We start from the raw sequence: 15,762 nt of genomic DNA, 5'->3' as shown, positions 1-15,762 counted from the left end.
GCGGTCACACAATCAATCAGTCACTTAATCAATCAGTAGTTGAACTGGGTTCCACACAGTCACAAAAACAACAAGAAAGAGCCACAAAAACAAAAATGCAAAATAAATAGCAAAAACAGACGGAAGTGTGACACTCAAATCAGAAGAGTAACACTCAAAATGGAGCACATTCGCCTTCTGAAAACAGTTCCCAAACCAGAACACTTACTTCTGGGTTTGCAGTGTTTGGGTTCCAAGTTGTTTGAGTACCAAGGCGTTTGAGAACCAAGGTACCACTGTATAGGTTCATGAGACAGAGGTTTTAAGTGCAGATAACAGCCTACTCCTCAAATCAAAACACTTTTCTTGCAGCACTTACAGTATGCCATCAACTCAGTGGTCACAAACAAAACCACTGGGAGGAAAGTGAGTCCCTTTTATCTCTCCCCTCAATCAACTTTAAAGGTACCTAGTACAACACCCCCCTCCCCAAATATTTGTTTGTAATTTGGCATATTTCTTGCCCAGGAGCACCTCTCTCTGGTGACTGGGATGTTCACGCCAATTGCCCCCCCCCCCAACTGATAAAGGCTGCCTTGTGTGAAAACCACTGCATCTATCCTTATAAAATTAATCCCATCAGAATGGGCAACTATGCCTGAAAATGTTATCTAAAAGAAAAGAACATTTAGGAATGAATACACAGAAATTGTAAGGAAGTTGCAAAATTTGAAGCAAGACATGAAAAAGAAAATGATGGAATTGAAGCTGGGTTTCATTGCATCTAATTAATTATGTATGCAGATCATGTTGTAGAAATGAAGAAACTGGATAATAATATGCAGATGCAATAGAAAATATCCAGCACAAGACTTAGGAAGGAAATGGAACATGTTTATTAGTTACTGGAACATATATTGTAAATAGTTGTTGCTAGAAAGACATGTTTTGTGGTTTAATATACGTTATGCATATTTTTATTAACTATTGGAATATATTACGAACATATACATTTTTAACTTCCTATCTGTCAGATACAATATATATGCATGCATTTTCTTCTTTTCTGGAAAATGAAAATTATTGCAACAAAGAGAAAAACAAGCGCTTCACTTATTAAATTTGCTCAGGTCAGCTTCCAGATAAAACTTAAATGGCCATTACCTTTACCCAGTGCTTTTTTCTATAAAAAAAAATGTTTAGGGGTACTCTCATTTTCCTACTCATATTTAAATACTGCCCCTCAATGAGGCCAAACTTAGATTCACAATATGTTTAGGGGTATGCATACCACTGCATCCCTCCAGAAAAAAGCACTGCCTTTACCAACATCAACTTGGGCAACTTACTTGTTTGGCCAAAGGGACTCACAAATTTTAGTGATAGTGATCAATTAACTAATATTATCTTTATCATTCATAACATGTAAGCTAACAGGAAATCCCTCTTCCAAAGGTGGGAGAGAAAGAGGTGAAAAGAAGATAGAATGAAGGGGAGAAAATAATAGCCTTGGTTCCAATAAAGAGTGCAGATCACGTTGGGCTTTTAAAGTCCTCTCGAAACAGCTTGGATTCTGCCAATCTGGCAAGGAATGGCTGGATCCAGTCCCCTGCTCCCCTTTCCCAACAGATGGCTAGTGAAATCTTAACACTCAAAAAATGAGTAGAGGCCGGGAGCTAAGGTTCTAATAACATAACCAATAACCCAGCCAGAAGAACTGGGTACGTAGATTGGGTAACTTTCATGCTATTGTTTAGAAGGTTGTGTGCATCAGTATTAGCTGGCATCAAGAAAATAAAACAAACAGTACCTTTTGTTGGGGGTAAATCACCATAAATTTTAAAACAAGCATTTTTTGGCACTGAAATATAAGAAGAAACCTGCATGCCAAAATAACTGAACTTTTCAGTCTAGACTCCAGATGTCTTTAGAATACATTTTAAGAATATTAAAAGCATGCCTTCTTTTCCCTGTGTGAATGAATGCTTTACGTCCCACCCCACCCCCCTTCAGATTCCCAATCCACCTGTGGTTAAGTTCAGTAAATGCTTATGTAGAGCAGTGTCTTGTCCTATAGAAATATCTGAAGGGATGGAAGCAATAATAGTGCTAGTTTGAGCTGTCCACCCACAACAGAGTATCAAAAGGTGCCCACTAGACCATTAGTGCGGAACATCTGTTTTAGCAAAACAGACCATTAACCCAAGCTGCTACAAGAAAATACGACTGGATAACTGTATATGATGTGGCTCACCTGGCCATTCTTTAACTCAGGCAAGGAAGGCTTTAGGAAGGTGATTGTATCACAGGATGCTGGAGATGGAACCATTAGTCATGTAGCAAGCATAAGCTCTGGTAAGGATTTTCTTGCCATTCATAACCGCTCCCCCCCAATCATAATCCTTCACTGGTGAATTGCCATTTTGTGGTCTAATAATATTTTTATTTGGTAATCACAAACAGTGTGTGGAAAATATATGTAACTGCCGCTCAATTCAAAGAGCTGGTTCTAGGCTTTAGAGTTTTAAACAGCTTAGGGGCTGCCTAGGAATCCAAATTAATGGTAGAGGCCTCTCAATACCACCCTGGGATATTTGGGGAGTGAGAATGAGAGACAGGGTCTTTTCTGTAAGGGGGTTGGGACTCTTGAATGTTGTTCCTTTTGCAAGAAACTGAAGACGTGTTCATTTTAAAAGACTTTTAATATGTAACGCCTAGTTTTATTGTTACTAGTTTTCAAGGTGCAACATCTTTTTATCCTTGCTGCTGTTAGTTTCTTTGTTTCATTTTTAAGTGCTGGTTGCATCATGTTTCCAGTTCTTGCTTTTAGTTGTATTTACACTTTTTATTTATTACGTTATATGGTTTTATTCTCTTGTATACTACTCCAGATACTTTTAGTAGGAAAGTGGGATAACTACTTGCCATAACTTGTGATTCTCGTCTTCAGGGTGACCTTTATTCAATAATTTATTTTGCTGGAAAAATAGCTGGTCCTTCACCTAGCAGTTGGATTGCATAGAGAATGCAAGTTCTCTAGAGGGAGGAATTTGTTAAAAGCATAAAGAAGTAATGCTTGCAGGATCCAAGAGTCTTTGCAAATGTCAATCAAACTCACAGAGTATTCCCAAAGGCTGCTGTGAGGTGTGGTAGAAGCACAGCTGTGCATACCAGTGACAAACCTGCCAACTGTTCTAAACCTATAAACAAAAACACTAATCCGATCTGCACTGGCTGCCTGTATGTTACCAGACCCAATATAAGGAGCTAGTGTTGACATTTAAAGCTCTAAATATTTCGGGACCCAAGTACTTGATGGAGTGTCTCTCCCCATATCAACTGACCTGGGATGAGGCCTTCTCAGTCATGTTCCCTTGACGATGGGATTCTTTGCCCCAGAGGCCACTCCAGTATTTGGGTTTCTACTCCTATGTCAAGACACATTTGTTTACCCAAGCGTTTTGAGGAATGTAATTTAATTTTTATGAACCGCTGCCGTTATACTGTTTTACTGGTCGTGAGGGTCTTTCAGATTTTTTATTTTTTGATTTAGTTTGTTTACTTGTAGATTTTCTATTTTAACATTTTTTTGTACTGTCTGCTTAATGTTGTAAACCACCCTGGGACTTCTTTTGATGAAGTTCCCTAATGAAATAAATAACTACATCCAACTGAAGTGCAAAATCGCAGAACAATACACACAAACACACATACATGTTCCTTTTCATTCCGCATGTAGTTAGAAAGGCCCTGCAGGATTACTGGAGCAATGCCATAATTTGTCCCTTGGATGGAATTGCAAAACAAGTAAATAGCACATTTGTTGACAAAGTTGTGTCTTCAAGCTCTAAAATTTTAATTCACTCGATGACTTCAGCTTCCCTGTGGCAATGTTATTTAATTTCTGGTAAAACTAAAACTCAGGCACACTTGTCATTTTCGAGTAAAAACGAATTTGAATTGTTGTCTAATTTTTACTTCCAGTTGACCTATAAAATATGGTTGACTTTACCAACACATTTCCATATTAAGTGACCTCATGTGGATGTACTGTGCCTTTTTACATTTTATTTGGCTTATCACAGCCAACTGGCAAACAAGAACCTCTAAGGAGTTGATTTATAGTTTAGAAAAATTACTTTTAAATATCCCAGACCTATTTTCTTAGAAGAAGAAAAAAAAACCCGGTATAAATTTCTGCGTGAGAACTGCAGTAGATTTGTAATAAAGAGAATTGACGGAACTCACTGTTTCCAGCGCTGTTATTCGTTCCTGAAAATAAGGAAAACATTAAAATAAATTATAAAGAAAATAATCTCAAGAAATTTGAGCATACATAAACACACCTGTGAAATACTCTGTATATATGTTAATACAATTGATAGCCCTACAGGACTCTCCTTTACATTGTACAGCAAAGTCAGTGCTTGTTGCTTTGTTTTTGCTTGTAATGTAAATATTCTATGGTGGTACTACATGAAAAAGCTCAGGAAAGCCTTAGGCTCTGATACTCTCCCATCCTCCAGAATAGTCACGAGATTACAAGCACTCAAATATAAGCATAAACTAACTTGCTGCTTTAATTACAATGCTTTTTGATCCCACAGTTTGTTGTCATGTTCAACAACAACAAACTGTAGCTAGTTTAAATTATGGTTTCTTGTAAACAAGCCAAGTTCAAACTGTTTTGTGATCCTGGATTGTTCCAAATGACCATAGTTTAAACTAACCTCAGCTTGCTGGACTAAAGAAAAACCACAGTTAATTCATGGTCAGAAACAGATGCTTCTGTTTGCCTCCACACAGCCATGCAAGGGGAGGAGAAAAGAGCTTGAGAGACAAAGGCTCACCGCGGTCTTCTGTTTACTAAACTATGGTTTAGCGTTATATTTGAAAATAACTTTTAACAATGGTTTGCTGCCTTAACCCAAACAGAACTCCCGATGTACAGTAAAGCTCTGCCCATGATAAGTCAGGACCTTGGAGGATTATGTTAAGAGAGAGGTGTAGCAAGTCTTGCAACTACAGAGAAACTAGAAAAATGGGAAGCTATTTTAATTGCGGTTTGAATAGTGTACAGTTAATGTAGATCATGCATTCTAAAGTTATTTTAGAAAAATCCCACCTCGGCTTGACAAATCATTAACCATTAAGGATGATGATGACAAAGCATTCTTGCAAAAAGAGGCGTAAGAACGGCATTTTATTCCCCCACCCCGTTCCCATATTAAACATTCCGTAGCTACTGTTCTCATTGGACTATATGGAGTATTCTTACTTTATGCCTTCCATTTCTTTCCTTTGGGGTCCCCCTGATCGCATGGATACCCTCTTTCTTGCTTCCCAACAATCCTGTTTTGACTAGAGTTCAGCCACTCACCAAGTGAGTCTGCTGTTAAGAGGGAGGGAGACTTTTGCATATGGGGTTATCTAAAGCTGCAGTCCTAAGACACACTGACTAGGTAGTCATGGGACTTATTTCTGAGTCAATATGCTGAGGATTACCCTGTAAGAAATATTTAACATGCTACTGTTCAAATGGAATGGAAACAGAAAGACAATATGGAAACGGTGCACAGAGAAGCTTCGTGCAAGAGGAAATGACTAAACAAAAGATCCTTGGCTCTCAAATGTGTAGTGATGAAGTTGCTTGGGAAAAACCAAATGGGTTGGGTCTCAAAAAGCCCACTGCATGAAATAGTGATTAATCTGGAAAAAGATTATACATTCCACACGTTATGTAACTGTGTCAATAGTATAGCCAATACCTTTGGAAGATGAGCATGGTTACAGCATGGTACTGATAACTCCAAGGTTGCAGGTTTGATCCCCGTATTTTAGAAAAATCCCACCCTGGCTTGGCCAATCATTGACCATTAAGGATGATGACGATGAGAACAACAACCACAATCACTTATTAATTGCCTTCTATACAATTGTCTCAAGGCGATATGCAACAAAAACAGTTATAAACACAAAAAAGCAGATACATTAAAAATAAAACAAGACTATATAAAATAGGCACTCATGGGGCAGAACCATTTATCTAGCTGGAAAAACCTCAGGATTTAGGATTTAGGAATTTAGATGCAACACTTAGCTAATGAGATAAAAGACAAGCACTATAAAACATTATGCCTGCATAGGGATATAGAATGGTTATTGTTATAAACAACAGGCATATGTTCAATGTTTGCATGCCAAAAGCAGAAACCACTTTGCTTAAAAAGGGTGGGATCTATTTAATAATACTGCTATAAAAAAGAAAATAATCTCAACAGATGCTATTAAAAATACATTGCTTGGCAATTTATTCTTAAATATAGCAGGCTTTTGATACTTGATATGAATTTTACCTCCTGCTACTAAAATCTCATCTCTCTCTTTTCCCCGGCACACAAATCAAAATCAGTGACCTCAATGCCCAGTGTACCTGAGCACTTAGAACCATAGAGTTGTAGAGTCGTAAGGGACTCCAACCCCCTGCAATACATTTCTTTCATTCCTTTTAGGTTTGCTACCATTCCATTAAATTCACTCACTTCCGTTGTGAAGAAAGGATGACATCTCCACTCCATCTTCCTTTTATCATTCATTCTGTTAATACATTTTTACAATCACCCACTACAGCTCAGAACATTCATTTGGAGGCCTAGCAGGCCCGTGGTAATTTTGTTCTGGAACTGTAAAAATGACCATAAAAAGTAGGAAGAGGAGAAACTAGAAACGCTCCTTCACAGATCGCTTTCATTTATGGACGTTCTGTGAACTTCTTTGTATGTTGTGGTTGCAAGAGTCATCACGTGACCAAAGACAAAGAGGAATCCTTGGCAGAGCATTTGGTGTGAATTGGATTCAAGTGCCTTGGACTTCCGCCTGGTATATGTCCCAAGGTAATCCAATTTGTGGGTCTTCAAAAGGCAACATACAAAGCAGCTCACACACTTGGAAAGAAAGAAGGACCTGAGTGACTAATGGCTCTGGAGAAGAACAGATCTTAAACTTCATTTGGATATGTGTATTTACAATTTAGGGCTGCCATGCGTCCAGATTTTCTCTGACATTACAGGGATTTCAAAGGCGAAATTGATGACTTGGAGGGCATATCTGAAAGGCGGTGCTTTGTCCTGGTTCTTAGTCAAGTCAATCAAAAAATTGTTGTTTTTTGGCGTTTTTGTACAGAAACACTAAACATTTGGGGGGGTTTCCTAAAAAAAAACTTGGGGTGTCCTAGTTTTTACTTTTTGAAATATGGCAACCCTAATACATAACCTGTATTGCACGGTGTTATAAAAAAGGTAGCGAGTTTCACAAAATAATAACAAATTCACAAATAGAAAAGCTCAAAAAGGCAAAATTTATTTAAGATGATTATTGTTATCATCATCAACAACATCTCCTTAATTTGCATCAGTTTTCTTAGAATTCATGCTCCTGGTTCCTTGATAAGTCAGATCTGTTTATCAAGCAAAGATTAAGGAGTAAAGATTAAGTGTAAAAGAAAGTCTCTATACCTAGTATTAGTAGCCTTAAGTCTACTGTGGATTCGCCTTCCTTTCACAGGATGCTTTGGCAGGAAGTGTTGAACTGAGCCATGCTTCATATTGCAAAGAGAACAGGTGGCAGATTTACACACTGTTCACCGGTCATAAATGTCCTTCCTACAGAGTGGGCCACCATGGAACGTGTCAAGTGGGTTGGTATCCGTTTATATGCAACTCAATATGCCACAGTCATTCTGCCACTGAGTCACATACCTTTTTTAGAATGATTCCAGGCCTTTGCATTTAGGCTAGAGAGATGAAGTTAAAAAGGTCACTTTCCTGATTATCCACTAAATGCATATTTTAGCCAGTTTAACACACAGAGGTTAACCAAGTATTTCCTTTTGGGCAGGGAGGTTTCTAATAAAAGGAAGCAAAATTGTGGAAGGAAGCATTAAGTTTCTCTTTGTTTTTGTGTGCAGGAGATTCAGTAAAACCCCTACATCCAGTGAGAGCCTTATGGCAACTTAATGACTAACAGATTCACAGTGCGGTCCTATATTTGTCTGCTGAAAAGTAAGTCCCATTGAGTTCAATGGGGCTTACTCCCAGATAAGTGGGACTGCAGGATCGCTTCATTCAATCTGTTAAATCTTCAATGTGCCATAAAACTGTATTGATGTCATGTTTTCTACATTTTGGCTCTGTAGATTTACTGCTGCCTCTTACGTTTCATGGACATTGATTACCACTTCTTTCCCCTCTCCCTCAGTATTTATGTATGTATCTTTTACCCAGCTAGATGAAAAGGTTTCTGTTTTAGGGGGTTCCTTCCTGTGTGGGTTTTCAAACCTGTATTCAGTTGTTCTTGTGCTGTTTTAAAAATCATTTCAGTTGCTTTTAAGGGTGTCTGTAAATCCCCTTGGGACATATATATGAAAAGCGCTTCACAAATTAATGATAATGTTGGTTATTATGCAGTATAATGTGGGTTCTAGTCTACAAAGGTTTGTGCATAGTGGAACCATTTAGCAGATATATATATATGAAAGTCTACATTCTCATGCATTCCCATAGGCATATGATTGGCCACTGTGGAAACAGGATGTTAGACTAGATGGGCCTTTAGCCTGATCCAGAAGTGAGGAGAAAAAAGAATATAAAAATAAAAAAAAATCCTTCCAGTAGCACTTTAGAGACCAACTAAGTTTGTTATTGGTATGAGCTTTCATGTGCATGTTTCGACAACGGCAGATCAACACGGCTACCTACCTGTAACTAAGAATATCAAAGAACAGAAAGGAAAGCTGGCCGGCTCATTGCAGAAATATTTTAAATGAGAACCAGCTAACCAATATAAATGCAAGTTCAGGTTTTCAAAGGACTGTGGGTTTGGTTGTATGCTTTGACTGGTAATTTTATTAATTTCAATAATAACCTCATCGAAATAGAGATGTTTCTGTACATGACCATTGACATATGAAGGAATGTTTACCTTTCACCATGATTTTGCCAGTACATTGGATATATATTCCAGATGATCCTGTTAAAGTCGGATGGAGTAAGGTACCAGTGTAAAATAATTTTTATTAAATTTTCTTTTAGTCTGGGCAAAACTGATTTATTTGTATTAATTTTAGTTTGTTTTCAAACTAAATCCCCTGCAGTGCAGGAATCTTTTTGCCCAGTGTGGGGTTCAAACCTGCAACTCTACGATTAAGAGTCTCATGCTCTACTGACTGAGCTTTCTTGCTGTGTGTGTGTGTGTGTGTGTGTGTGTGTGTGTGTTACTAAATGTAATACCTGAAGGCTATGAAGCTAAGCATATTTATGCTGTGCTAATTGCAGTTTAATTTGTGCTTCTGTTTTTAGATTGTTACCAATATAAAAACCATTTATAAATTGTTCTTTTCCCATTTTTTTAATATTATAAATTAATTTTTCTCCTAAAAGAGTGTGATGATGATGATGATGATTTATTTATTTATACCCCACCCATCTGGCTGGTTTCCCCAGCCACTCTGGGTGGCTCCCAAAAGAATTAATAATAATAATAATAATAATAATAATAATAATAATAATAAAGCAATGAAAAATTAGACATTAAAAGCTTCCCTAAACAGGGCTGCCTTCAGGTGTCTCCTAAAAGTCAGATAGTTGTTTATTTCTTTGACATCTGATGGGAGGGCGTTCCACAGGGTGGGTGCCACTACCGAGAAGGCCCTCTGCCTGGTTCCCTGTAATGTGGCTTCTCACAGTGAGGGAACCGCCAAAAGGCCCATGGAGCTGGTCCGGGCAGATCGATGGGGGGTGGAGACACTCCTTCAGGTATACTGGGCCAAAGATGGGAATTAATGATGACATTTAAGGTAATAATTCTTTGACTATTTTTTTTCTATGTTGTTAAAACTTTTTTAAAAAGAGAGTTGTTCACTGAATCCATGGGTGGGTGGGAGTTGCTTAGATAAGGAAAACCTCTCAAATATTGCATTGGTTCTCCAGGAATTTCCTTTGCTATCCAAATTCTCTCTTTATTATCTTGTAATATTGGGACAGCTTTTTTAATATGTGATGTATCACGATACAATTGCAAATCAGGAGTGCCCAGGCCTTTCTTTGTAGATGTATATAACATCACTCTGGACAATCTAGGTTGTTTTTCGACTGTGCTGTTTCCTTTTAATGTAAAGCAATGGTGATTCAGGTGGTTTCTTGGCGCCGAAAACAAGGAAGGAAGGAGCCCCCACACAGGCCTGAAATACTAGAGTTTTAGTGCTCTGAACAGGTAGAGTTTAATATTTTGCACTAAGCAGTATTTTATGTGTGTATATATTAATGTATATGTTCAGGGAAGTTTTTAATGTGTGGTATCTTAGTGTATTTTTGGTCTTTGTGGAAGCTGCCCAGAGTGGCTGAGGAAACCCAGACAGATGGGCGGGGTACAAATAATAAATTAGTAGTAGTAGTAGTAGTAGTAGTAGTAGTAGTAGTATACACATAATACATTACCCATAAAACTACAACAAAGGGATTTTCCTTCTCCCCTACCATTTTAAAAGAAGTCTCAATATTTCAAGAAGCCCTGCACCCATTTGTCTAAGATCTGTAAGCTTCACCCATTCAGAAAGATTATGTATTATGCTTGCCTATTCCATTTGCTTTTGCAAAAAAAAAAAAAAAAGGTTATTGGTGATTGATTCTTCCATTATAGGCAATTGAGAAGTCACCAGAAATTGAACCAAAGAAGGGGTCAGATCCAAACCACACTGTCAGTCTGAACCTTCAAAACCAGGTGAATTGCCCACTCCTAATACTTGTAGAGATGGATAAATCCATGTATTTAAGTATATAGTATATAACTGCCTTGTATACTATTCAGCATATAAAGGAGCTGAAACATATACGTGCATGAAAGGACAAAGGAGACTAAGGGTAAAGGTTAATTAACTCCAAATTCCAGCAGTTCAACTGCGAAGACTGAGCAAGTTTAGAAGCAGGAATATTTTTTATTTACTATGGCTATGGCCTCTGAGCATCGAGGGGCATGTACAGCTAAACAAATAAGAATGATTGTGCATTTCAGATGCAAATTAAATCAAAGATCTTCCACATTGCCTTCTAAGATGTTTCCAGACAAAAAAACAACAACAACCCCATACTGGTTGTTTCCTTGGGTCACAGAAATGGGGGAACTTAATGATTACCTGTGATCTTCCCACTAAATGACACATTTCCTCTAATTAGTTTTGTGGTCTAAATTTGGAGTAGCAGGAATGTGTACCAGATTTACTTTCTCCCATATTGGATCCCAAAATAGAAACTGTACCCCAAGGATGGTCAAACTCTAACCAAGTGCTACTAAAAATCACAGTACTCTGGCTGCTATGTTCAAACTGAAAACTGCTTCTCCTCGCTTCCACGTACACACACAATATGATCTCAGATCCCACCCAATGGTAGATTATCCATTGAGGAAAAATCTCCTATTAATTCCCATTGAAGAAAGATCAATTGCTCACCCAGACTATTAGCGAGCAGTCATCTTAAAATGGGATAGTAAACTCTTCCTTCACGTTTCGAGAGGGAATTATCTTTACACTGTCATGTCAAACCTCATAACCAAGAACAGAAAGGCTGCATCACCATTTGGTGCGCAAAATGTCAAGGAACTGGGCTGCTTTGCACATGACTAAATTCCTTTATGAAAGGAATGTCTGCATAGGAACGTGAATGAATCCCGCAAAGAGATCATCAAGTGGGATGATTGCACAAGTCTGTAGCTGGGGAACAACGATTCTAATTAAAGTATACATCTGCAGGGAAGCCCGGCCAATTGTGGCTTCCTCATAGGCATAGATGCAGCAATGACAGGTGTTCTACACATGGGATTTACACAAATGCCTACATGGAAGACACTTCTATGTAGTACAGGCCTGAACAACTTGAGAGCTATCAAGCTGCATACAGCTCACCACCCATTACTTTGTGTCTGAAAACCCCCTTACATCTGCCCTTCCAGACAGGCAGGAGAAACAGGAAGTTTCTTCAGCCTCTACTAGACTGCCATTCATGGCTTTGGGGGCTGCATTCAACTTGGTGGCGTGCTGCAGTGAGTAGGGACAGGACCTTTGCTGGTGTTGCTTCCTTTCTGAAGGAACCCTTTCTGGAGCCATCACTGCTCACTTTTGGGTGGGCAGACAAGCCTTACTTTTTCCAAGCCACTATTCTGGCCTAGCTGCAATAATTGCCATCACTTACCAACTCAATACAGTGGTGCCTCGCAAGACGAAATTAATTCGTTCCGTGAGTTTTTTCGTCTAGCGAATTTTTCATCTTGCGAAGCATGGTGTCGGAAAAGTTTTGGAAAAGCTTCAAAAATCACCAAAAACCTCAAAAAAGGCTACCACAACGCGTTCTATGAGTTGCTCCTCGAAGTCAAGTCGCAACTGTATTAACGGTGTTAAGAAAAAGGAAACAAACTTGCAAGACGTTTTCGTCTTGCGAAGCAAGCCCATAGGGAAATTCGTCTTGCGAAGCAGCTCAAAAACTGCAAAACCCTTTCATCTAGCGAGTTTTTCGTCTTGCGAGGCATTCGTTTTGTGGGGCACCACTGTATACTTAACAACTCTTTCAATGTACATTGCTGGCGTTGCCTTTTAAAATACCAGGTGCCTGCTGATATTTTAAATGACGATGTTTTGAACTGCTTTGAGATTACTTTTTTACTTTTTAAACAATTATTTTAGTAAGTCATGTCCCCCTGCTCCTTTTAAGCTACATACATCCATTTAAAAAAAGGAAAAGGACCCCTGACTGTTAAGTCCAGACGCGAACGACTCTGGGGTTGCAGCGCTCATCTTGCTTTACTGGCCAAGGGAGCCGACGTTTGTCCGCAGACAGTTTTTCCGGATCATGTGGCCATCATGACTAAGCTGCTTCTGGCGAAACCAGAGCAGCGCACGGAAATACAGTTTACCTTCCCGCCAGAGCGGTACCTATTTATCTACTTGCTCTCTGATGTGCTTTTGAACTGCTAGGTTGGCAGGAGCTGGGACCAAACAACGGGAGCTCACCCGGTCACAAGGATTTGAACCGCCGACCTTCCGATTGGCAAGCCCAAGTCTCAGTGGTTTACACCACAGTGCCACCCGCGTCCCACATACATTCATTACCAAACCAATAAATCATCGAAACAGGCCTTAGCTGAAGCCGTATTTCAGAGGCTTAAGGACTGTCCTACATTTTGTCCCGTGCAGAAAGGAAGAGATTTTCTGGAGGACTGGAGGAAAGATAAAGGCAGTTAGAAACTAATGTGTTCTTTAATACTGTATCTTTTCATGCAAGAAAACCACTGAATTGAAGGCACAGTCCTAGGATTTCCAATTACTGCATAATGAAACCTAATAAGAATGGCTGTTTTTATCACGTGGAAAATAGAAGCAATTAGCAGATTAGAAAGGCTAGAATGTCAGTTGCCAACTATGTTGTGTGATATTATTCATTAATGCAGTGTTTTTAACCACTGTTCCGCGGCACACTAGTGTGCCGCGAGATGTTGCCTGGTGTGCCGTGGGAAAAATTTAAAAATCCGAAAGATATATATTTTTTTAAAAAGTCAAATTTTCGATTGGGGCGCCGTCCCCGGAGGGAGGCGGGCAAGTCGGGCGGCGAGAGGCGGGGCAGCGGCGGCGAGGAGAGGCCACCCAGCGCGGGGCTTTCGCCGTCTGCCTGCCTGGCTGCCTGCGAGCTCGGCGGGCAGCGCCCGCCTCGCGGCTCTCATTCCCTGCCCCTGCCAAAGCTCACCCAGCCAAGCCGCGCTCTCCTTCCTGCCTCGCTTTGCTGCCTCCTCCCCCCCACCCCCAAAGCTTGGAGGTTCCCCGGCGCCGGCTCGCAGGTTTGACCCCCTTCTCACACCTGTTCGCGCTCCTTGCACGGAATGGGGCAGATGGGGAGGAACGGGGCTCGCCGCTGCCTCCGCTCGCCCTCCCCCCCTCCGCCGGCGGTCCCGCGATTCTTGGCTTTTTGGCGGTTGGCACAGAAGGAAGGCAAGGGGGAGGGGAAAAAATTGAAACTTACACTTTTGTGCGTCCCTCCTGGCGTGACGCTGCGCGCTGACGTCACGGTGCTGTGGTGTGCCTCCAGATTTTTTTCATGAAACAAGTGTGCCTTTGCCCAAAAAAGGTTGGGAAACACTGCATTAATGTGTATTTGTTTAATCTCCAGTGGGCTCATAGCATTGTGTCAAGGTATTGGAACCACATTCACTTTTTAAAATTTTGGCCTACAATTCAATCCAATAAATGAAGCTGGGAAGGAAATGATGTCACCATGCATCAATAGACCATTTTCAATTTAATATAAATGCACGTGGGACCAGGAACAAAATGTTGCCCTTTAACAGGAGTGTTCCTGTTCAGAGTTCCAGTGAGACAGCAAACCACTCTTGCAAACAGAGGCGTAAGAACGGCATTTTATTCCCCCATCCCATATTAAACATTCCGTACTGATCATGTTCAGTCCTCATTGGACTATATGGAGTATTCTTTCTTTATGCCTTCCATTTCTTTCCTTTGGGGTCCCCAAAGGGTATCACATGGATACCCTCTTTCATGCTTCCCAACAATCCTGTTTTGTCCCCCAATCCATTCCCATATTAAACATTCCATAGCTACTGTTCTCGTTGGACTATATGGAGTATTCTTACTTTATGCCTTCCATTTCTTTCCTTTGGGGTCCCCCTGATCACATGGATACCCTTTTCTTGCTTCCCAACAATCCTGTTTTGACTAGAGTTCAGCCACTCACCAAGTGAGTCTGCTGTTAAGAGGGAGGGAGACTTTTGCATATGGGGTTATCTAAAGCTGCAGTCCTAAGACACACTGACTAGGTAGTCATGGGACTTATTTCTGAGTCAATATGCTGAGGATTACCCTGTAAGAAATATTTAACATGCTACTGTTCAAATGGAATGGAAACAGAAAGACAATATGGAAACGGTGCACAGAGAAGCTTCGTGCAAGAGGAACTGGCTAAACAAATGATCCTTGGCCCTCAAATGTGTGGTGATGAAGTTGCTTGGGAAAAACCAAATGGGTTGATTCTCAAAAAGCCCACTGCATGAAATAGTGAATAATCTGGTATCTGAAGAAGTGTGCATGCACACAAAAGCTCATACCAAGAACTAACTTAGTTGGTCTTTAAGGTGCTACTGGAATGATGTTTTTTATTTTGACTATGGCAGACCAACACGGCTACCTATCTGCATCTGGAAAAAGATTATACATTCCACACATTATGTAACTATGCCAATAGTGTAGCCAATTTCTTTTGGAAGATAAGCCTGGATAGCTCAGTTGGTTACAGCTTGGTGCTGATAATGCCAAGGTTGCAGGTTCGATCCCCGTATGGGACAGCTGCATATTCCTGCACTGCAGAGGGTTGGACTAGATGACCCTCAGGGTCCCTTCCAACTCTACAGTTCTATGATTCCAATATGGGTAGATACCAAAAAGATCGATGACCCAGATTATGCATGGAAGACTTCACATATTTAATCTATCCACTCTCATACCCATGTAAACTTTCTATGGGCCCACTCTACATGTGCACAAGAACAACAGCCACACATGGAAACCCTGTGGAGCTGAACAGAACCCATCTGCCCAAAATCAGGGTGGGGGAAAAATCAAGTAAAAATGCTTTGAATCAATTCAGTATCTAAATAATATCAAGGCTCCTGGTTTTATTAACTTTAATCTGCAGCACACCAAAAAGTAGGTAGAATCTAAAGGAATAGATT

At 40.0% G+C, this 15,762-nt stretch overlaps 1 protein-coding gene across 5 annotated transcripts in view; it reads right to left on the bottom strand.

The window, feature by feature from the left end:
* CEP128 (centrosomal protein 128) overlaps window positions 1-15,762 on the bottom strand; it is a 185,316-nt gene that overhangs the window by 26,799 nt on the left and 142,755 nt on the right. For all 5 annotated transcript variants that reach the window (XM_082232527.1, XM_082232528.1, XM_082232526.1 and 2 more), the window contains one exon: window positions 4,228-4,251. In XM_082232527.1, coding sequence (XP_082088653.1) covers window positions 4,228-4,251 — 24 coding nt within the window. The remainder of the gene's footprint in view (window positions 1-4,227; window positions 4,252-15,762) is intronic.

Source organism: Podarcis vaucheri (assembly GCF_965113315.1).
Source record: "Podarcis vaucheri genome assembly, chromosome: 1".
Classification (NCBI taxonomy): domain Eukaryota; kingdom Metazoa; phylum Chordata; class Lepidosauria; order Squamata; family Lacertidae; genus Podarcis; species Podarcis vaucheri.
Note: the sequence above shows the minus strand (reverse complement) of the source record. Positions and strands in the feature narration are given on the sequence as shown.